The sequence below is a fragment of the Copadichromis virginalis genome, linkage group LG3 (genome assembly GCF_057382275.1).
Source record: "Copadichromis virginalis isolate Kocher_CV1m ecotype Utaka linkage group LG3, C_Virginalis_male_GT1.1, whole genome shotgun sequence".
In the NCBI taxonomy this organism is placed as follows: Eukaryota; Metazoa; Chordata; class Actinopteri; order Cichliformes; family Cichlidae; genus Copadichromis; species Copadichromis virginalis.
The window spans coordinates 51,280,635-51,303,232 of record NC_140620.1 but is presented as its reverse complement, the minus strand read 5'-3'; the positions used below and the strand labels follow the sequence as shown (position 1 = coordinate 51,303,232).

Here is a 22,598-nt window from a genome sequence, read left to right as displayed (position 1 = left end):
GGCCTCAGTACAGGGAATGCAGACTAACGAACAGCCATAATACTAAAACCCCTGATGGGTATGTAGCATCTGCAATCTTGGGGGAAAAAAAAGAAGAAGAAGAAGAAAACACACCAAAAATTGTTTTTCATTAACCTGCTACCTACAATCAAGGGCAGCCTCTGCACCATAAAAAGGGAAATCAGAGCTGAAGTGGCAAAAAGTGCAGTTCCTCTCACAGAAAGCATAAAACATGGATGCTGCTTTACAGACAGAAAAATGAAGCAAATAGGGAAGTGCCTAAAAAGCTGCATTCTATTTGAAGACGGCCAGATGATGATAGCTGTGGCTGCAAAAAATGACTTTGGTCCTATGGCACTTTCCTGCTGAGTTTATGGGCTGAGTCACTCACTTTGGTCATAGTGAATAAAAAATTAAGTCTCTTTTACAAATCTTGGTTATACCGAGTTTCAAATTGTAAGATTAATTGTGGTATAAAACTGCACGCTCAGTGGCTAATGAGTTGTTATTGAGCTTATGGTTTCACAGTCAGACCTACCCCTTCTTGTCAAATTTTTTTTTTCCTTTTCCTTTTTGAACAAAGCAAGCAACCAACCGAGATGGCAACAATGGAAAACTTCATCTTGAGACTTCAGAACAGGACTTATAAGCTCCAGTCACAGTCTTCTAGGCTTTATCCGCTACTTTGGGTCATTAAACTGAAGCTCTTTATCATGTGTTTGCTGTTGGTGCCTTTTTTTTTTAGACATTTTTAATAAATGGTCTGCCCAATATTTAGGATTACTGCATGTTATAGATCATCCTTGAAGTTTGTGCTTCAGTTCTGAAAGGTGTTTTATTGGTCCTTAGCACAAATCAAACGTACTGTTTGCCACCAGGCAAGGCAGACAACTGCTTGAGGCCACAGGTCAATGAGGAACCCATGTGGTCTGGCAAACTGCAGGAGTGTTTTTTTAGTTACAGTAAGAGAGACCCTACCACCCTCAGGGGGCCCCACATGACTGGTCACTCCGGATGCCAGTTGCGTGCATGATTCAGTTTAAACAAACCCAATAACAACAAGCTACTCAGAGAAACTAAAGAGCAGTTATCATTCTGGGAATGAAAAGGAAAGAAGAAAACAAAGAAGAGGAGAAAAAGCAAGATAGTGGTCAGTGAGGCAGAAAATAGCAGTTAAATATCATTTTAAATAACTACATGCTGCTAGTCTGGCATTAACTGTGTGGGGTGAGACACTTAAATGTTTACTTTACATTAGCTAGCTAACATTAGTTAGCTTAGCTAGCAGAGCAGCCTTGAGTCTCCAGCTCTACTGACTGTGACAGGAGGGACAATCTGATATCCCTGTATTAGTGTTCTTCCTGCATCTCAATAATAATAATTATTATCTCAAATAATAATGTTGGGCCAGGATCAATATTGCAACTGACCAGTAGTTGTCTGAGCATTTATTCAGCATTAACCAAGAAGGTAGCTACCACGTTTAAAAACTAGCAAAAGAGTTTTAAGGTTTGTCTTTTCCCTTTTCCCCCCACATTGCAAAGCTATGACATCAGTTTCAATGTTGGTCCTGGACCAGTGTTATTAAGTAAAAACACTAACACAGAGACATCAGATACACTGTGACATGACTGAATCAAGTGTGCAGTCTTTGGCCCAATATATGTGTCACAGCATTGGACCTGTACTACTATGCAGCTTGCTAATCAAGCTTGCTAGTGTTAGCTGAAAATTAAGCATATGAAATAACGCCTGGCCTCAAAAAACCAACACGGTACCATCGAAAACGCTTAAAGCAGAGCCTAACTAATGGGTGTCGTCACAATGGCTACATCCATGTTTTATACTGTGTATTATGCAGACATGTAGTAGTCTATGCAGTGGCTTATTGTGATTCTTGTCCATTACTGAAGCTAGGTGTGTTTGTGTGCATCTTCAAGTACACGTGCAGTATTGTGTTTGAACTCAATAAGCTGCTCTTAAGCCTCCAGATGTGTGCCAACACAGATGACTCCAGCTTCTTCCTCAGCAGGAGGAAGACTTGTAAGAAAGAACACAACAAACACAGACATCTTGTCTTTGTTGTATTTGATTTGAGATAAGCCAACAGGACAAGTCTTTCATTTTCAAAGGCTTGGAACACACTTAAAGCCCCAAAAGGCAGCCCACTGAAAAGTGGAAGTTAATGTTTCCCTCAAAGACGGCCCATTCAGTTGCACAGTCTCTTTCACAGCCGTTCAAAGATAGCATTCCCATGACTACCTTTATATCTGGTGAATTTCTCAATATGACTGAGACAAGCTTTGTACTCTATGATCCATGTGTTGTTTGTTTGGTCTCGTCATTAAAAAAAAAAATCATGGAACTGCTAAAATTGTTAGAAGCTTGATGAAGGCGTTCAGGTGGACGACCAGCCTCGGCAAAGTCTGTCCAACTTTTGCATTTTCATCCACTTCCTTCGAGCAACAACAATGAAACCTTCACTTTTCTGTGTGCTGTTGGAGTTTTTCATTTTAGCTCCATGCGAATACTCTCCTCCACTCGTATCAATAAAGTTGAAGTGAAGACAGGTGTGAGGGCGGATGTTTTTTTGTGAAAGCCAGCGTGTGCAATTTCGGTGTTTTCATCACATTTTTCCTGCCATACGCAGAAAAGTTTCAAGGTTTCGCTGAAACATGACGCCGAGGGTTGAGAACAACTGTACACTTTCTGTATTTGATTAAGAAAAACAGTCCCCTTCAGTGTGTGCTCTTGTGATGATCAATACTTGTCTTATCCTTTTTCTTTTTCTGACAGCTGAGGATCTGTTCATGGCGGCTTCGCTAAAGAGAGCAAGAGAGTGTGTGGGTTTGTGGATATCTGTCACTCAGCTTCCGTTGCTTTATTCTATCAGAGCGAATTAGATTCGACAAAGCCGAGTTCAATATTAACGTGATCACAGGAGGATTTTTTTTCTTTTCCCTTCAGCCTGGATTAGAATCTGGTGTTTATCTAGTCTACTTTAGATAATGATGTGGGCCCATGATTTGAGACTTGTATTAACTTAGCAAGTTTGACTAAAGTTTCTCCTTTATAAACATACATTAAGACCCAACTTCCTCATCCTGTGCATTCACTCTCTCGTCACGTACTTTCTTGCTTGCACTTCTCTTCCTTTACATCTTGTTCGAAGACGCTCTTAACAGCTGATTTCGTAGCTCTAATAAGCTGTTGAAGGTGTTGACGGTGCGCTCCCAGTATCTGAACTGCATGTCCTTGTGCATCATCTTCTTCATTGTTAACAACCTCAGTGTTTTCTTTGTGGAGCTGCCTGCTCTCCACCGCTCTACAAGCTGTGAGTGTCAGCTGTTATCTCATCAATCCCCGTTGCTTCTTCTGTCTTGTTCTACACCATCACTCTATCCATGTGGTTGTCTCTCTTTTTCTCTCTGCTTATGGTTCAGGCTGTCCACCCACGCTCTCCACCGTAGCTGTCTTTTTTAGTTTTTTTGGTTTGACTTTTCAGGCTAAAATGTGTACCAGACACTGACGCAGTGCTAAAGTACTCTGTAGAGGTTTAGTTATTTGTTTTGCGCGTCACTTGTCTAGTTCACTTGGATTGAGGTGCACTTGAAAACACAAAATACCATCAAAGGGTAACTGTCAGTTACACTTAGTTACATTGTGTTGGCTCATCCGTCCTCACTTTCGTTCTCTGTCTTTGTTGACTCTATTCTCCAGCGCTAGGACTGCTCTGATCTTTGTTGTGTCTCTTGGAGTGGACCCCATGGGCGCGCTGATGGAACTGGCTGAGGCCTTTTGACACGAGCAAGCACTTGAGTCTTTCCTCTGTGGGCCAGTGCCAGGCCTCAGTTGCCAGGAACATGATAGAAGAGGGCGTCAAGAACAGTACAGCACCATCATCTTTGCTCCATCTTCCTGCCTGCCTCTCTGTGATTTGTTTTGCTGCTTAATAGCATTTTTCTTCTTTCACAAGTGTTTTTTTTTTCTTTTTGGCTCAAGTGTCATCTGTGAATATTTGATTGATTTGGTTTGTTCAGATGAATCTTTCACTCCCAGTATCGACCCACTGTTTCCCAGCTCTCTCGTGCTCATCAGCATGATTTGCAGCTATTTATTATACCAGTGGAGACTTGACTGTCACTTTCTGTGGTTTGTTGCTTATCAGACACACCTTTCTGTAACTAGGGAAATGTCACTGTCATGCATCAAGCAATTTGTTTGTTTGGGGAAGTCGATCTTTATTGTCTTTCCTTTGATTCATTTTCATCCCTCCATATTTACCCCCCCCCCCCCCCCCTTTTTGACTTAGATATATAACAGTTGGCCACCAGTAGAACATTTTAGTCTTTTTAGTCCAGTTTGATTTTCACCACATTGAATGCATGATGATCCATTGCCCTTAAAATGGCTGTGGCGTGTGCAAAAGAATATATGTGATATATGGAATATCGAGGACCAGACCTATTCTATCACCGAGCTAGTAAAGCTAGCACCTACAAAAGAAAACATTGCATAGCACAAAACCCACAAAAGAACCATCAGGACATCTGGTGGCCTTGTACTTCTGAGACATGCTATGACATTTGAGCATAAAAAACTCTAAAATTACACCAAGTTCCTCTCGCTGTGCACCTAAGGATCCGATCTAATGTATATAGCAAATACAACAAACTGTGGTTTTTGTAATATGTATAAAACAAACTGTATATATTGTGCTAAATGCTAGCCTCAACCATGCAGCAGCACTTTCATTCTATATACCTGCACTTTCTGCATTTTATATTATTCCTGTGCACTTCTAGTTAGATCCTGACTCAACTTCATTGGCTTTGTGCCGATATTTTGCACAGTGACATCTAAGGCAGAGTTTCGGCCACACCAACAGAATTTTCCTTCACCACCCACCATACTTACCTGACTTTTGTCACATTTAAAGCAGATAAGCAGGTTTTTCTTTTATGGGAAACTTGATGCTCGCACTTTGTACTGTAACTGCAGTGTCCTCGGTTCATTTCCTACTAGGCCCCATTGTTGTATGCTTTAGCTCTGTTTTTCCTTTAATAGGGAAAAAGGGCAAGTCTGGACAGACAACAGAGTGTTTATATTGCTCTTAATAGCTATTGCCATGGTGTACTTGCATGCTTGTACCATCTAATTAGTATTTATGTTGGTAGGAGTCGAAGGTTTGGTGGAAAGAGATGGTATTATTTAGTTAAAATGAAGAACCTCTTTTTTTAAAAACTCATTCATCTAGTATGTTTATTAAACCTTGTTTCATCACCCGGAGCGCTTCACTATCGATGCAGAGCAACACACAGTTTTGGTTTATTCTCCAGTTGGAGGTATTGATTGTTAGAGGGTAAATGTATTGCGATGAGATTTATGTCTGATTTCAAATGTAGGCTATATATCATATCAGTGCTTGTATGAAACACCCTTAAAGGTTTTGATGTAGCCTAATAAAGATTCATTAGGGATCATTTTGGCAGAGGGTTTTTGTTTGATATCTATTGCTGTTGTTAATTTAATTCTTCCTTGAAGACGATGCAGAGATGAAAAGACAGAGCAGCGCATGCACTGTTCTGTTTATATCACTGTAATTTAACCACACATAAATAAAGCAAGGTCAACAATTGGTTGACCTCCGTGTCTGTCATAGATTTCTGAGCTAGACAAGCTCAAACATGACACATAAACTTCACATTTTACTTCATCTCTACCACCCAGACCAGCAAATTTGAAATGCCCAGATAACTTTAGGTTATTTGCTCATGCTGTGTTGCATTTGTCAGAACCAAAAAAGACAGCCCATAACCATAACAAAATGTACACAGAAGCATGAATACTTAAACTCAGAATGGTCCTAACAAAAGTATCTCCAGAGCAAAAAGTTTCTACCTGCCCCCTTAAGCGTGTGTAAACCAAAATAAATGAATATGACCCTCATATCATACTTTAAAAACAGCATCTTTCCTTAGAATAAGTTTGCACAGACTGGTTTGAAAAACAGTTCATGATAAAAAACTTTGCAACATGAAGGAAACTATGAGTTATTGCCACATGCAAGATTAGATGGAATGCCATGTAAACAGTAGATAAGCTAATGCTGAAACCCAGCAAATGATACAGTGGAGTAGTGATTTTAGTTGTGATGGTGATGACTCAATGGAATTAATGCACGGCTGATGTTTCCTTGTCAGTAATCTGCTCTAAAGCACAAATAAAGGCTTAACTCAAGCAGAAAGGTCATTTCATACCCTGTCAGAGTAAAGGCCAATTAGACTAATGGATAGTGACAATCTCACTCAGATACATGAGACTGAAGCCTTCTTATGGCCTTTGTTGAAATGTCTTTCTCACCACTTCTATATTTACCACTTTAGTCTACACTCTGCTGAAGAACTGTTTCGCTTGCCCTTGGCATGCTGTCTCGCATTTCGAAATCAGTCGCTTAGGATCCTCGTCTTGATGCCTCCCAGGTGAGTGAGAGTCTGCTCAGTCTGCACCTATGTGTGGAGAATCCCAGGGATCCACTGGACTATCTCATAGCAGAGGTCCCTAATAAGGTCTTGTCACAGATGACTGGAACGGACGTCTTCAATGACTTGAATCGAGAGCGGACTTAAAAGCAAGGATCACACAGCACTCACAGTAAAGGTCTGTAATCACAGTTTTGATCAATGAAGCAGGGGTCACACACAAGTAAACAGCAACAACAAAACAACAAAAGGAGCACGCAAAAGGCAGGGTCAAAGTCCCAGATCCAAAAATCAAACACAGACGCTTAGAGGGTACAGGCTGAAAACAGGATGCAGAAACAAAAGGGCAGAAGTAGAACCAAAATCAATTCAACAGATGAGTAATTTCAAAATAAAAGAGGAAGTGATTATTTACAATCAGTTTATTTACGATCCACGGGAGTCATGTGATGCTGTGATAAAGCAGCCCTACTTTAAGAGAGCCTGTGCCACACTGTTTATTCAATATGGGCAAAACGTTACCTGATGCTATAAAGTGTCTTCTCGAGGCAGTTAACAGAGCTCAAATGTGAAAACTAGAATTATGAACAGCACCTTTAACCTCAACCTACGCAATAATAAAGGTGCTACCATTTATTTCAAAGCACGCTGCTTTGCTTCAGATAAATTAAAGTACGTGTTTGGGTTCAGATGTAAAACCCATTTGTTTTTTTGAGGAAGGACACAGCTGCACTTGGAGCTGACAGAGGCCATTTCGTCTCCTTGCAGAAGCTCCTCACGGCCGCAGAGTGCCAGCACCACCAAGTGGCTCCTCGGAGCATTTCATCCTGGAAAATATAGACACAGCGGCACCCTGATCAACAGTGACAGGAACACTTAGTCCTTGCTTTTTTTTTTGTCTTTTCTTTTTTTTCATTTAATCACTTACACAAATACACACAGGCACTCGTGTCCACTCGTTTCATGTCCAACATTTCTAACCAGCCACTCTCAGATGATTTAAGACTGGGTCCATTCTAGTGGCAGAGCAGATAAAATGCAATTTCTCATTTACAGAACTGCAGTCTGCAGTGTGTTTGCACTTGATCCAGCTGTCAAGATGTGATTAAAGCGTTGAGTGTACTGCGCAGTTTTATCTGTAACATGCTAAGAATACCCAACAAGAGCGCGAATGTGGCAAATGATTATTAGTTTGCAGCTCAACACAGTTCAGTTTTATTTAGAAAAGCACCAAATCACAACAACAATCACCTAAAGGAGATTTATATCGTAAGATAAAGACGCTATAGAGAAAACCCTGACAATAAAACAACCCACTTTGAGTAAGCACTGGGCAACAGTGGGAAGGAAAAACTCCCTTGTAACAGGAAGAAACCTCCAACCCAACAGGACTCAGGGAAAGGCAGCCAACTGGTGTGACTGCATGAAAAAATAAAAGTTTTAATTACTTAGGATGTATTTGTTTAATAATTTTAGTATTCTACACGTTTTTGCAATGTACATTTTATTAAAAGAAATGGAATAATAAAAAGAACTGAAGATCCTTCAGATGAAAAGATGTTTTTATGGGGGTTTTTAATAGGTGTGATTTACTTTTGAGTTGCTCAATTTGCAGTGGATTTGCTTTTGCTTGGGTCTCAGTGTGTTGATAAGGGTTGCTTGCTGTTTTTTTCCTGGCAAGTCTTCCTGTGGGTGTGTGAGTGTTGTCAAGGCAGACAACATCGGTAATCTATTTGCGAACGCGTCTCTGAAAACAGCTAACAGAGCGGCACAGACCATCAGTCCTGTTGCTTCTTTAACATTTTTTTTTCATTATTCTTAAAAAAGCAAAAAATAAATCACTGTGCAATTTCAGAAGATCCAGATTAGACAGGGCGACAGCAAAATTTCCACTTTAAGCGGGGGTTATGATGACAGATTGTCAACTGAAACTGTGTTTGCGGGTCTTTTTTTTTCGTCTCCTGTGGAGCTGAAGAAAATGGCCAAAGGCTTAGCGGTGATGTCATGCAGTTTTCAAAAGTCCTTTCGCTGCATTTGTCAAACTTAGAGGTGATGTCATTCAGTTTGGAAGAGTCCTTTCACTGCATCTGTGAAACTCAGGAAGCACTACGGTGCCAGGCCCACACACACAAACATGCACAGTACACACATGCCAGCAACATCATCCTCTCAGCCTATATTTTTCAAGGCTACTGCTACTGCTTTTATGTCCTCATTCATTCTTTCCCAACATATAATTATCCATTTATGCCGCTTCTTCAGTTTCTCCCTGAAGTGTTTGTGTCAATAATATCGAAACAGCTGCTCTTTGGAGAATGAGCCTTGAATAAAACAAACAATTTTGGGTGGAAAAAGTCACGATGAAAGCTACATTTACAAGTAAATCTTTTGTTTTTTTACATTTTTAACATTAGCTACCTGATCAGTGTTTTATTACCAAATTCAGGCTGCTAATCAGTGTTTGTTATTCACATAAATAGAGTTATTCTTTAATACGATCTCCTCCTTGTATACTGTTCTGTGGGATTTTGATCTGCTGTGATTTCTTCTCCATTCAGCCAAACAAACAGCTGCCTGTCTTTGTACTGAATCACTGGTCTGTTATTAAAGGTATATTTATCCATCACTCTGCGTGGCTGCACAGATAGAAACTCATTGTTCCCATCACTCACACACACACAGAGTGATGGATCTCTGGCTTCATTATCACTGGACCTCTCTTTACAGTGGGGAGAGAGAGTGCAGGGTACCGTCAGCCCGGGTCAAGGGGCTGGAAAAGATTCTCACTATAAAGGGAGAGAGAGAGTGTGTGTGTGTGTGTGTGTGTGTGTGTGTGTGTGTGTGTGTGTGTGTTGACCGAGCAGGGGTTGGTCAGGGGAGTATGCGTTTAAATTCATGGGTCAGATTTTTTCCTGGCTATGCAAGTACAAGAAAGCATACATTCAGATGTGTGTTTGTTTGAGTTGCACCTACCTGTGTATACTTTTGAGTCCCTGTTCAGCGGAGCGCACCTCAACCCTCTGCGGCTGAACAAAGCCAGTGTCTGTGAACAAATCGCAGAGTAATAAGCAAAGTAAACCTTCCAAGGCCTGCTCACTTTCCTAAAAAGGCCCTGAGCTCATTGTACTACATGCGCATCGCTCTGCATGTATGTGTGCTGTCTTCACTGAAATACTGAATTGTTATCAAGGTTGCTGCTACCCAGTTGAGCTTCTCTATTAAACTGACCAATTGTAAGCTAGAAAACTCTTTTTTTCCCGTTATCATTTTTAAATTTCTTCATATCTGTGCTGCTCTGCACTCACGTCTTTTCTCATTTTTCAAACTAATGCTGTATATTTTCTGGCCTTATCTGATGTAAACAGCCCATCATAGACTCCGTGTCCTATTTATCCTCCCATCCCTCACTTCTCCAGCCCTCCTTGTCCTGGCAGCCTGTCATTAGATCTGAGCTCACAGACTCATGGCTTTAATTGTGGCCTGCCTCTCTGCGTCTCTGGCAATTTTCTAGCTGGGTTCTACACAAGGGTGTAGTGTGTGTGCGTGTTTAGTGTTCATATGACACATCCACTGTAGGTTCGGTCTGTATGGCAGGCATAGGGGCTTTCATCTGCCTAATCCACACGTATGCATTTGTTTCCATCTGTCAGCGACTTCCTACAACCTCAGTGAAGGCTGGACATTTATCCAGGGTTGGGCTGGCAGACATAATTGACCAGGGAAACAGGATCAGCTCTGTTACTGGTCATTTTTTATATATATGAGGCACAGAGGGATGCTTTCATTTGTTAATGGCTCGGGTTTAATATTACCTAGACACACCAGGGTCTGAAATTGTAAATGCATTAAGAATTTGAAGTTTTTTGAGTAGCACATTTCTATTCTGAGCAAGCCCCGAGTGGAAGTTAAGCAATTATCTGATGGTTAATACTGCAGCTCTTACATGTGTAAAATTTAGTGCATGTTGTAGCAGAAACTAGAAATAGCCCAGTAGTTATATTAAAATGCTGGCAGGCTAACCTGTGATGTCTACTGTTAGATTCTAGCACATAGGTAGGTGCTTGGGGGATTCTGGCCATGCCAAAAGTTCTAAGTAAGTTGCAGTTTCACATAAAGGGTAAAGTCAAGGGCAAGGAGAGTATTTACAAGCCTGATTGATTTGAGAACAAAAGTATTCAGCACACAACCAGCTGTGGTGCCCCTGAAGGGTAGCAGTATGAGTCATTTGTCCCCTGTATTGCCCAAAGTAAGTACAAGTTTGTATAACTGAAGAGCGTGAGCACATGGTTATTTCCTGGAAGAGGCGGTATTTACCAATGCAGACATGACAAATTCACAAAACTATCTGCATAAAAGCTTAATTCATTCATTTCTGGTCTGCACTAATTACATCTCTCCGTGACTTCATAGGCTCATGTTCGGATAGAAATGTGACAAATACCCAGGTTAGCACACGTGCAAACGATTCAGTTAATCAAGTTGAAGTAATTAATTTTATACAAAGAGGTCTTTTTCCCAAACTGAAGGAGGCAGTGACTGAAGGAGAAACTAACCTATTCAAACAAATGAATTCTAATGACGCTTCAGAGACAAGATGTTTGGAGTTGTTCATTCGGGTGAGAGACGAAGAGAAAGCCCAGACTTCCCCACTGGAAAGGACTGAAAGGGAGGCAAATAAAAACAAGAGAAGGGACCCTGAAGAAAGTAAGCTGGGAGGATGAATAATCCTGTAATGAGAGGAGTCTGAGTTCAAGGTTGTATTCAGATTTAAGGATTGTCGCCCTCAAAGACCAAACACAGGCTTCCTTTGCCTCATATCAGACAAAGCTTATTGTGACTGTGCACATACAGTCCATTGTTCAGTGGTGAAAGGTGTATGGGGCACATTCGACAGTATGTAGAATTTAAATGAAGTCAGGCTTAATCCAAATTTGAACTATTGTTCTTTACTGTGGACTTCATTAAGGTCTAAGTAAGTTTCAAATCTAAGAGAAAAAAATAAGTGTTTAACAATATACAAATACTAAACATTCTGCAGCTAATATGCCTTACATAAAGTGATGTTATTGTTAGAAATCTTTTTCACTTTTAAATCGTATATAATCTTCTTAATCTCACTATCGCTACAACATCAGTACACCTTCACCCATGTAAATTTTGTCACTTTTTTACTCTCTTATATTACACTACACAAGTTTTTAGTATGAGCAGATCACTTGGACTTTGTTCCTAAAAACAGAAATATTCTGTTAATCCGTGGAAAAGGTTTGTTTATTCATTTACTGGCTCATTCATTCATACTGGTTCATACTGGTTTGTCAATAAATTATGCATTCCAGAAATTTAACAGAATACCTAAGGCGAAACAATAAATAAATAAAATCTCATCTTCGGTCATTGAGTAGTTTATCTTTTACTTACTTCATTTATTCTTAAGGGGAAAATACAGTCAAAGTCCAGTATGTACATCTTCCTTCTCTGAACTTTTATTTTACAAAATCATGTTGTTGGTCGGATTTGACGCCATATTTTCCACCAATGAGGTAGAAAAACACATATTAGTAATTAAACGATTCAAGGTTTTATTTCATTTAGGCACAGAATTAATATGATTACCAACACCTGTGTGCACGTTTACTATATATAAACAATAAAGCTCTTGAATCTTGAATATATGAAAGCGCCCATGTGCACTGGCAATACGCTTCTGATCATACAGGATGTAGAAAAAATTACAAATTTTACAATTACAAAATAAATCTTCCAACAACCCCAGAAAAACGCATTTGTAGTTGTATATACTGTGGAAGGAAAAAACAAAAACAGTATTGCCAACAATATCGCTCACGTGTCTGCCGCGCTCAGCCCCAGTCCACGTGGGTTCCCCTGGCAACCAAAGGTTTCCAAGGTGACGAGCACACACATGGTTCACTGTAAAGGGACAGGAAGGACCAGATAGACGAACATTTGTGTAATTACCGATTTAAGTTCGGTCACAATGACCTCACGGAAATGTTTTGGTGTGTTTTTTTTACCGGGTTACAGCTGTCATGTCGGAGGGTTTAAATAGAAAGGTGAAGTAAATATTTTTGCTGCCGAAGACTTCTCTCCAAAGGTAACGACGTCGCTAAAACTTTACCAACTGCCTAAACTAGTATGTGGTAAGCTAGTCTGTAACACTCATGCTACAGTAACTTAATCATAATGGTTTACTAAACTATATACATGTGTGTGTGCGTGTGTGTGTGTTTTAAACTTGATGCTTCAATTCACTGCTGCACTGTAGCCTGTGTCGTATATTCGTGTCCTTAATCTTTCACAGCCATAGAGAAAGAACAGAAAGCTTGACGGAAAAAAGAAGAAATGGAAGAGGAATACTCTAAGGCTATTCGTCAGGTGACTGTGATTTAGAAATTCAACTTTTTCTTCCACCTTAACGAGTTGTGGCAATTATTAATCAACTTTTCCTCCCCACTCCTCTACACATACTCATCCTTTCATCTCACTATCATCTAAGTTGTTCATCGACTGTGTGGCTATTTCTGGTGTAACCGAAGAATCATGGACAGAGGAGAATGAGAAAGCTGTGGATCAGTTCATTGAAGACGCCTCTATCACAACCATGGTAGTCTACCTGGACACCAAGGTTGGACTTCGGGTGGAGTACTCGATGCCCTTACTGGTACAACACTCTTTCCTCTCAGCATTGTGTATGGTGATTTATTTCAGTTGATTTTACTGGTCTTGTAATGTTTGAGGGGAAAATATAAAAGTGCCTAATGTTTTGTTTGTTAATTCTGTCGCCCCCTTTGCCTTCTTTTTCTGTCTCTTTCACCACTGCATCTGAATATTTATCTTCATAGGGAGAGGTGGTAGGGCAGTTGTCCTATTTTGTCCGTGTGCCAGAAGCCATAATCACACTAGAAACGTTTGATACAGCCATACAGTTTGGCACGGTGCGAGGCAACCCCATCCAGAGGCTGCTTCAAGACATGACCTGTTTGCACGCCCCCCCAGTTGCCATTAGTGCCTACAGGGAGCAGAGCATCAAGGACAGCTATACCAAACACATGCACTTATATCTCGCCAGCCTTACAGGTGGGTAAATTTTTTTTTTTTAAAAAGAAACAGGCATTTCACTCTTTCAACACTTAGTCTCACATTATACGGTTTATTTGACTTCTTTCAAGTTATTTAGCTTTGCTTTTCGCACTATGATTTGTCATTGAGACTCTTTAGGGCTCATTAAAGAAGAGTCTACACAGGCAGTTTTGTCAACTTCCTTTGAAGTATTTTTCCTCATCTTACTTAACAGAAGTAGTTCTGCTTCTACAAATATGTCCCCCCCACCCCTGCTTGTTTATGCTTCCAATCTGCAAATCCTTAATATAGGCAGTGAAAATCACACGTATCTTTTACTTCCAACTTTTTGCTGCTTTCCAGTTTGACTTTAGGCTTACATAGTATAATGTACGTTTGTACCAGTGCCTTGTACTCTTGATGATAAATACGGAAGGCAAGCTTAGCTTTTCTTGGATATGTCTCCCAATATTCCTGCAAAATCATTCAAGCTCAACCCCACTGGCTGGTGAGCATTGTTAAACAGAAGTGATTCAATCAAGCTCCCCTGTGACTGTGAATTGTCTATTTATAGTATGCATACAGTATTTCTTTAAATGGAGGGAAAGGTATTTTATGGGCCTCTGCGTGCAGATTGTGCTGTGTAACAGGACTATAGGTAGGAAGGATGAAAAGAATGGAACTTGTCAGATGACTTCAGTTGATGCCGTGAGTAGTTGATGGTCACATATGAGCATTACACATGTGGTGTAATTTTATTTTCTTTTTGAACAGATGATGTACATAGGAAGTTTGGGAACACTGTTCTCTACATCCCAATGGAAGGCCTGCAGTGCAGTGCTGAGGAGGCCAGCAAGGACAGGAAGCTGATACAGAGAATGGAAAGTAAGCTAGCGGCGCTATTTGTATGCATCTGCATGCAGCTGACAAGGGTTGCTTTTGGTTTCCATGTGTCTCTGAAGGGTATGGGTTAAAAGGCTCACACTTACAAATGTCTGTTCTCTGACTTTATACTGAAGACAACATTGAAACTGCACCATGAGCTTTCTGTCTCAGGCTCTCCAGTGATTTTATTTCAGTCAAGGTCCATCTTACAAAATTTGCACCTGTTCATGTTTTTGGCTGCTTCTTTCTATTTCCATCATCTATGTTCAGAACTCTGTTGCATTCTCATATCCATGACATTTCTGTAGTCATGCTTAGTAGTTATAGCATAACACCACTAGTTTATGTCTACTTATTATGTGTCTTTTCTATATTGTTTGTTCCTACCTTAATTTCCTGTGTCCTCCATTCACATGTTCTACATGTTTTAGTTGTAATGATCCACTGGACTGATCAAATCAAGGAGCTACTAAATGCGCAAGACATTGTGAACATGAGAGACAGCTGTGGTCCACTGCGGGAGATATCCTTCTGGAAGACTCGCTCTACCCAGCTGTTGAACATCAGCCGGCAGCTACAGAAGCCAGGGGTCAAGCACATCCAGAACATCCTCCAGGTTGCAAAGTCTCTGTATGTACAGCGCTTCTGTCAGCTGGCCCATGAAATACAGGTAAATCTGCGCAAAGTCAGCTTATAATAAAGATTTAATCCAAATAATGTCAACATTTTATTTACAAAACAAATAGCATCATAAGCACAAAGTGTTGTGCTTCGTATGTTGCAGTCTAGCTGGAAGGCCTCAATATGTGAACGTGAAAGCTTTGGTGAATGTGACTGAAATAATAGTAGTAATCATTCATTTCACCTTGACTTTGTGTGTGTGTTCTGCCCAGGATTGTTCTCTTCAGGCCCAGTCAAATCTGACCTTCTTGTCCATATTGAAGGAGCCTTGCGAAGAGCTTGAGCAGCTTAAACCAAGTCAAATTGCTTCCAAGTTTAAACACATTGTCAGTCTCATTCGAATCATCTGGATCAACTCCCCCCACTACAATACCAGTGAGAGGATCGTCAACTTCTTCCGCCAGGTACCTGAAATGTTAAACTCTCGCTAGATTTCAACATTAGACTTAAACCAGTGTCCTTTTCATGATACAGTTCATTTTATGGATTTTATTTTGACAGGTCAGTGCTCATTAACATAACACTTTCGGCTAATTTTTATCTATTATCTCTGGCTTGTACTGTGTAATATCCTAAATATCAAAATGAAAAACAGTGTTTATATAAAAGCTCTGGTACTTTCATTGTAGATTTGGTGGATTGTATCTAACTTGTCATACACTATATATCAAATGTGGAGTGCTCATACTGGTTGTTTTTCATCATAGCTACAATAGAAGCTATATAAACTATATCAGCTTTATTTAAATAAACCTAAAACTGAAGTCCATCTGTGGGCCAAGAGAATCACTTGAAAGGCAGCTGACTGTGTTATACATTGTTCTGTTATTTACTTATCACATATTTTCATTTTGTGATAAAATGTTTTTCTAGGAGCACCTTTTTAAGCTGTATTATTTTCTGTTGTTGTGCCTTCTTTTTCTCACATGCTGGTGCTCATCATCATCACCATCATCATCATCAGAGAGACCATGAGCACCCGTTTTGAATATGTAGACATCAGAGTTCTGATATCTAGCAAGTCAATGGACCAAATAAAATATCTGATCATTTTCATTGCACGACTTATTTTTACATTTAAAATGACAGCTCCACAAGCAGAGGGATAAATTATAATAATTATAAAATTATTATGTTTTGAGTTAGCATGCTTGCATTACTTTTTTTTTTTTTTTGCTCAGATTCACTTTGTCTGGTTAATATAATTCATATAATTTGTAAATCTTGAAGGCTGCAGGGTAATGACCTGTGACTGGGGTAATTTAACAAGTAGCACACGGGCGATGCTTTCTTTGTTCTCCTTATAATAAGTTAATAAGAGCAAGAAAAAGCTCAGCTGCCAAATACTTAAACTATATGTCCCTGTGTTGCAGATGACTAATGAGATCATCCGTCTGTGCTCTCAAAGGATCTGTCTGGACAGGATTTTTGAAGGCTACGTGTTATCTAGCAAACAAATCCTCAGCGACTGCATGCAGTGTTGCCTGATCTGGAAGGAAGTTTACCTCCGTGCCTCAAAAATTCATCACAAGTAGGAGAAATTTTACATGCATAGAAATACAAAACAGAGTTTTCTTGATTGTTTTAAATTCCTAAATATGTTGTATATAGTTAGTCTGAACTTGAACCTAAATTCATATTTAGGTTCATATTTACTTAAATAAGTTCAGCCATGTTGGTTACAGTGATCATCACCTCAGATCTTCTTGTATTTTGTTCTCAACCTTGAAATAAAAGCTGAATTCCAAAAAGCTGGAGGAACATTTTGTAGTTAATTAGGTTAACGGATAACAGTCAGTCAGTAAAGTGATTGAGTATCTTAGAGAGGCAGTTTGGTGGTCAGAGGTTCATTCATTCATTCATTCATTCATTTATTTGTTCATTTTCAGGCACAACAAATACCTATATTGAACATAAAATACACAAAGAACAAAAAAACTATCAAATGTGAAACAGTTTCAGAATAATGTTTCTCCAGGTCAAACTGCAAAGACTTGGAATATCTTGCCAACTACATAATATAATCAAAAGATTCAGAGGATGTGGAAAAAAACTGTGCACAAAGGACAAGGCTAAAAATCAATATTAAGCCTGTGTCTTTGGGCACTTGGGGATCTGCATTAAAGAAAACAAACAAACAAAAAAACAGCAACATGCATGTTTCTGTCATAAAAATCACTACATATAATCAGGAATGTTTTCAGAAATGACTGTATGTAAACACAGTTAACCATGCCATCCACAAGTGCAGATTAAAGCTCTACCGTGCAAAGAAGAAGCCACATGTGAACATGATGCAGAAATGCCATCTTCTCTGGGCCAAAGCTCATTTAAGATGGACTGAGGCAAAGTGGAAAACTGTTCTGTGGTCAGACGAATCCAAATTTAAAATTCTTTTTGGAAAGACACCACATCCCCTGCACTAAAGAGGAGAGAGGTATCATCTGGTTATCAGTGCTCAGTTCAAAAGCCTGATGGTGCGTGGTGCCTATGGAATTGGTAGCTTGCACATCTGGAAAGGCACCATCAGTGCTGAAAGGAATACACAAGTTTTAGAGCAGCATACATGCTCCCATCCAGATGGTGTCTTTGTCAGGGAAGGCCTCGCATATTTCAGTAAGACAAACCACATCCTGCATCTATTACAACATCGTGGCTTCGCAGTAGAAGTTCAGACCTTTCACCAACCAAAACGTTTGGCGCATCTTGAAAGAAAAATATGACAAAGAAGAACAAAGAAGATGTAGAGCAGCTAGAATCCTCTATCGGACATGAATGTCCAGCAGCTGTTCTCCTCAGTTCACAGATGCTTACAGACTGTTGTTAAAAGAAGAGGGGAGCTACACAGTGGCAAACATGACCCCATCCGAACTTTTTAGACACGTGTTGCTATCAAATTCAAAATGAATGTTGTTCTTTAAATGAAACACATTCTCAGTTTAAACATCTGTTATTCTGTTCTATTGTGATTAAAATGTAGATTTTTGAGATGTACAAGACCTTGAATACTGTTTTATTTACATTTTACACAGTTTCCAGACTTTTTCCATGAGTCCGTGAGTCGTTTGGTACCGAGCCGCAAGAGTTGAGGCTCAGGTGTGAAGTTTATGGTTTTCAGGGTTGTTATCGTTTTTTAGCACTATTTTTTTAATGTTTTTATCATTTACTCAGATTCCCTGGTTATTTTCCTGTGTGTTATGAATAAATCTTCTTTTTTTTGGTACCAGTACTGGTTTTATGTTGTTGTATTCATCTACGACACCTTAAAGGCCGGACCGTGGTGCAAAAAATGTTGGGGACCACTGATATATACAGTGTACTTTTTCTTTTTAAAGATTTCACAATTGATAAACTTCACTCGTCCTATTTATAACCTCTAAAGATATATTATAAAATGAAAAACCATTTCATTTAGTGTTGCCCACCAACCTCCAGTCATCCAAGCCCATTTTCTGCCTTTTTTTCTGTTTCTCTTTGCTCTCTTTGCTCCGTTGTTCTAGCCTTTTCCTTTATCTTTATCCTTTTTCATTCACATCAGGTATTCCCGAAAAGGCTGGGTCCTGGACAAAACAACGTTTATCGTGGTGATTGAGTCGTATGTTCAGAGGCTCAGAGACCTAATTGAGGTAAATATTTTCTCTCGGTAGCACAGAACAAGTAACACTGCATACTGAATCACAATTATCAGGTTAACCATCATGAGCAAAGGAACAATACTAAAAAGACATGTTTCAAAAAAAGAAAGGAAAAAATGGCACCCACCTTGTGCTATCCTACTCTTTCAGTAGCTCTTCTGTAGACAGAACTCTTCTATAAAAGCAGCTTGGGCTCCTGTAAAATGGAGACTAATGACAAAACACCCAGAACAAAAACTGAAAAGAAATTTTGTTTCTATTTAAATACAATTTCTTAAACAGTATTATAGTGACAGTTTGTTCATTTGTGTGAGTAAGGTGGCCTTTATTGTTGACAACTTTATAGGTAGTCTTATGAGTCAGCAGGTGATCACCTCCAATATAATTTCAGAAAATCCCTTGTGTGGGATAGATATATATGTTGTTTGATATGAGATTATTAGCTTCTCTTGTCTGCTCACAGATATGTGACTGCCAGCATCAGTTTGCCCGCTGGGAGGATGGTCAGCAGAGGGCTCTGCCATGCTTAGGTGGTTGCAAGGGACCAGGGTTTACTGGCACCCTCCTGAAGAATGAAAGCGATTTCCATCGCAGCCTGGAAAAACTACGCTCTGTTGACAAGGGCATACTTGATGTCAAGGATACCACATGGTGCAATGAATTCAACAGGTTAAGCTTTGTTTGTTTTAAAATAATCAAATGAATGTGGAATATAATAGTTTGAAAGGGTTTTTTCATGTTTATAAAATATAATTGTTGTTTGTGGGGAGCCACGGGCAGTTAAATAAAGGGAGCACCAGAACCTATGCAACCCAAATGAGTGGTTTGGCAGAAGGTGAACAAATATAAAAGCTGTTTTTCTGATCTTACCTCTGGATGCTCATTATGTTAATACATCCCTACACGATTTTAACTTCTCCTCTACATTAATGCGTCTCTGCGGATATCAGTGTTAGTATGCGTGTCTACACTTCTGTTAGCATGCTTTTGCTAAATTCATTAAGTATTTTGGCTTGTAGACATGTTTTGGTGTGTGTATGCATGTGTACAGGTTTTGTGCGTTTGTAAAAGATCTGGAGATGAAGATTCAGGGCCTGATTGGTTCAGTGTTTACGACAGGGAACACAGTTGAGGAAGGAATTCGGCTCCTTGACGTCTTTACGCCTTTGTTCGCTCGCAAGGTACGCTTTCACAAAGACTTTCACAGAAACAGTTACACAAGTTTTATCATTGGCTAAATTTGTATTAAACAATGTAACACATTTTCATTTGTTTTTAATTAAATGTTACAGGTTAATATCTGGTCCTGCGTTGCTAATTCTAATAAATCAACCCAGTATCATGGCAAAACCCTGCTGTGACTGCAACTTCTGCACATGTGTCCAAAGACACGATGGAGCAGCGTATTACACACTTTGCCATGATAACGGGGTGAATAAATTGCTGTGCTCAAGTTTGTGTGTTTGTTAGAGTAAAAGCAGTTGCACACATGGGTGAATAGTTTGCTTTTGTTGTACTAGAGACCTTCAGATTTGTTCCAATTACAGATTTCATTCAGTGCAATGATCAATCAAATGCTATTTTTCTGTTTTCATTACAGCTAAACTTTTCTCTTTGCCCTATTTTTTTCTGTTACCATCATAACATGTATCTTTGAATTCTTCCATCACAGTCCATTAAGCGCACTGTAGAAGAGAAGCTGGAGGAAACCTTCAATATCTTTTACAAAGAGCTTAAAATCGGAAACAAAGAGCTGAACCAGACCTCAATGTTTTACCCTGATCATATGCCCCGGAAAGCAGGCCAGGTCTACTGGGTGATGGCCCAAAGACATCAGTTAGAGAGATTCATGGAGGTGAGGCGTTTAGACAACAAGAAAGACCTTTGATTTTTAGTACACAATTATTGCTTTCTGCAATCACTAACCAACCTTACTTCCATCTCCTCTACTCTGTTTGCTTTCCTTTGCCTCCAGGTGCTTCAGAAGGCCCACTTAATACTGGATTCTCAGACCTGCAAGGAGTTACTTACCACCTGTGGTCAAACTATGCAAATTCTGGATGAGATTGTGAGGAAGAACTTCAGTGAATGGACTCAGAAGTTGGATGTGCAGTATCTCAAACGCCTGGAGCAGCCACTCATGGTGCGCTGCAAGGACAAGAAGCTGGACATCAACTTTGACAAGTGGGTCAAACAACACGAGCACACATGACTTAAACACAAGAGGTACAAAGCTTACATGCTAAACTCTGTGTAATAAACCTAGATGCACTATAACTGATGGTAAATACAGGGAGTGCAGAATTATTAGGCAAGTTGTATTTTTGAGGAATAATTTTATTATTGAACAACAACCATGTTCTCAATGAACCCAAAAAACTCATTAATATCAAAGCTGAATGTTTTTGGAAGTAGTTTTTAGTTTGTTTTTAGTTTTAGCTATTTTAGGGGGATATCTGTGTGTGCAGGTGACTATTACTGTGCATAATTATTAGGCAACTTAACAAAAAACAAACATATACCCATTTCAATTATTTATTTTTACCAGTGAAACCAATATAACATCTCCACATTCACAAATATACATTTCTGACATTCAAAAACAAAACAAAAACAAAACAGCGGCCAATATAGCCACCTTTCTTTGCAAGGACACTCAAAAGCCTGCCATCCATGGATTCTGTCAGTGTTTTGATCTGTTCACCATCAACATTGCGTGCAGCAGCAACCACAGCCTCCCAGACACTGTTCAGAGAGGTGTACTGTTTTCCCTCCTTGTAAATCTCACATTTGATGATGGACCACAGGTTCTCAATGGGGTTCAGATCAGGTGAACAAGGAGGCCATGTCATTAGTTTTTCTTCTTTTATACCCTTTCTTGCCAGCCACGCTGTGGAGTACTTGGACGCGTGTGATGGAGCATTGTCCTGCATGAAAATCATGTTTTCCTTCAAGGATGCAGACTTCTTCCTGTACCACTGCTTGAAGAAGGTGTCTTCCAGAAACTGGCAGTAGGACTGGGAGTTGAGCTTGACTCCATCCTCAACCCGAAAAGGCCCCACAAGCTCATCTTTGATGATACCAGCCCAAACCAGTACTCCACCTCCACCTTGCTGGCGTCTGAGTCGGACTGGAGCTCTCTGCCCTTTACCAATCCAGCCACGGGCCCATCCATCTGGCCCATCAAGACTCACTCTCATTTCATCAGTCCATAAAACCTTAGAAAAATCAGTCTTGAGATATTTCTTGGCCCAGTCTTGACGTTTCAGCTTGTGTGTCTTGTTCAGTGGTGGTCGTCTTTCAGCCTTTCTTACCTTGGCCATGTCTCTGAGTATTGCACACCTTGTGCTTTTGGGCACTCCAGTGATGTTGCAGCTCTGAAATATGGCCAAACTGGTGGCAAGTGGCATCTTGGCAGCTGCACGCTTGACTTTTCTCAGTTCATGGGCAGTTATTTTGCGCCTTGGTTTTTCCACACGCTTCTTGCGACGCTGTTGACTATTTTGAATGAAACGCTTGATTGTTCGATGATCACGCTTCAGAAGCTTTGCAATTTTGAGACTGCTGCATCCCTCTGCAAGATATCTCACTATTTTTGACTTTTCTGAGCCTGTCAAGTCCTTCTTTTGACCCATTTTGCCAAAGGAAAGTAAGTTGCCTAATAATTATGCACACCTGATATAGGTGTTGATGTCATTAGACCACACCCCTTCTCATTACAGAGATGCACATCACCTAATATGCTTAATTGGTAGTAGGCTTTCGAGCCTATACAGCTTGGAGTAAGACAACATGCATGAAGAGGATGATGTGGACAAAATACTCATTTGCCTAA

The 22,598-nt window shown here is 39.8% G+C and overlaps 1 protein-coding gene and 1 long non-coding RNA gene across 3 annotated transcripts in view; one reads left to right on the top strand and one right to left on the bottom strand.

Annotated features, from left to right (window-relative positions):
• Positions 1 to 6,922: 6,922 nt before the first annotated feature.
• LOC146715178 (uncharacterized) lies at positions 6,923 to 12,399 on the bottom strand. Its single transcript, XR_014918922.1, has 3 exons — positions 12,331 to 12,399; positions 9,456 to 9,525; positions 6,923 to 7,309 (listed from the first exon to the last, which is right to left on the bottom strand). It is a non-coding gene; the product is annotated as an uncharacterized LOC146715178 (long non-coding RNA).
• A 1-nt stretch (position 12,400) lies between these two features.
• dnah2 (dynein, axonemal, heavy chain 2) overlaps positions 12,401 to 22,598 on the top strand; it is a 63,950-nt gene continuing 53,752 nt past the window's right edge. The window contains exons 1-13 of one of the 2 annotated variants that reach the window (XM_085451607.1): positions 12,401 to 12,597; positions 12,805 to 12,878; positions 13,000 to 13,164; positions 13,346 to 13,580; positions 14,337 to 14,447; positions 14,879 to 15,117; positions 15,341 to 15,532; positions 16,502 to 16,659; positions 18,667 to 18,754; positions 19,227 to 19,432; positions 19,815 to 19,944; positions 20,436 to 20,618; positions 20,739 to 20,947. In XM_085451607.1, coding sequence (XP_085307733.1) covers positions 12,846 to 12,878; positions 13,000 to 13,164; positions 13,346 to 13,580; positions 14,337 to 14,447; positions 14,879 to 15,117; positions 15,341 to 15,532; positions 16,502 to 16,659; positions 18,667 to 18,754; positions 19,227 to 19,432; positions 19,815 to 19,944; positions 20,436 to 20,618; positions 20,739 to 20,947 — 1,949 coding nt within the window. In that variant the 5' untranslated portion in view covers positions 12,401 to 12,597; positions 12,805 to 12,845. Of the gene's footprint in view, positions 12,644 to 12,804; positions 12,879 to 12,999; positions 13,165 to 13,345; positions 13,581 to 14,336; positions 14,448 to 14,878; positions 15,118 to 15,340; positions 15,533 to 16,501; positions 16,660 to 18,666; positions 18,755 to 19,226; positions 19,433 to 19,814; positions 19,945 to 20,435; positions 20,619 to 20,738; positions 20,948 to 22,598 lie in introns of both variants that reach the window. The other variant, XM_085451608.1, reaches the window with a different exon arrangement.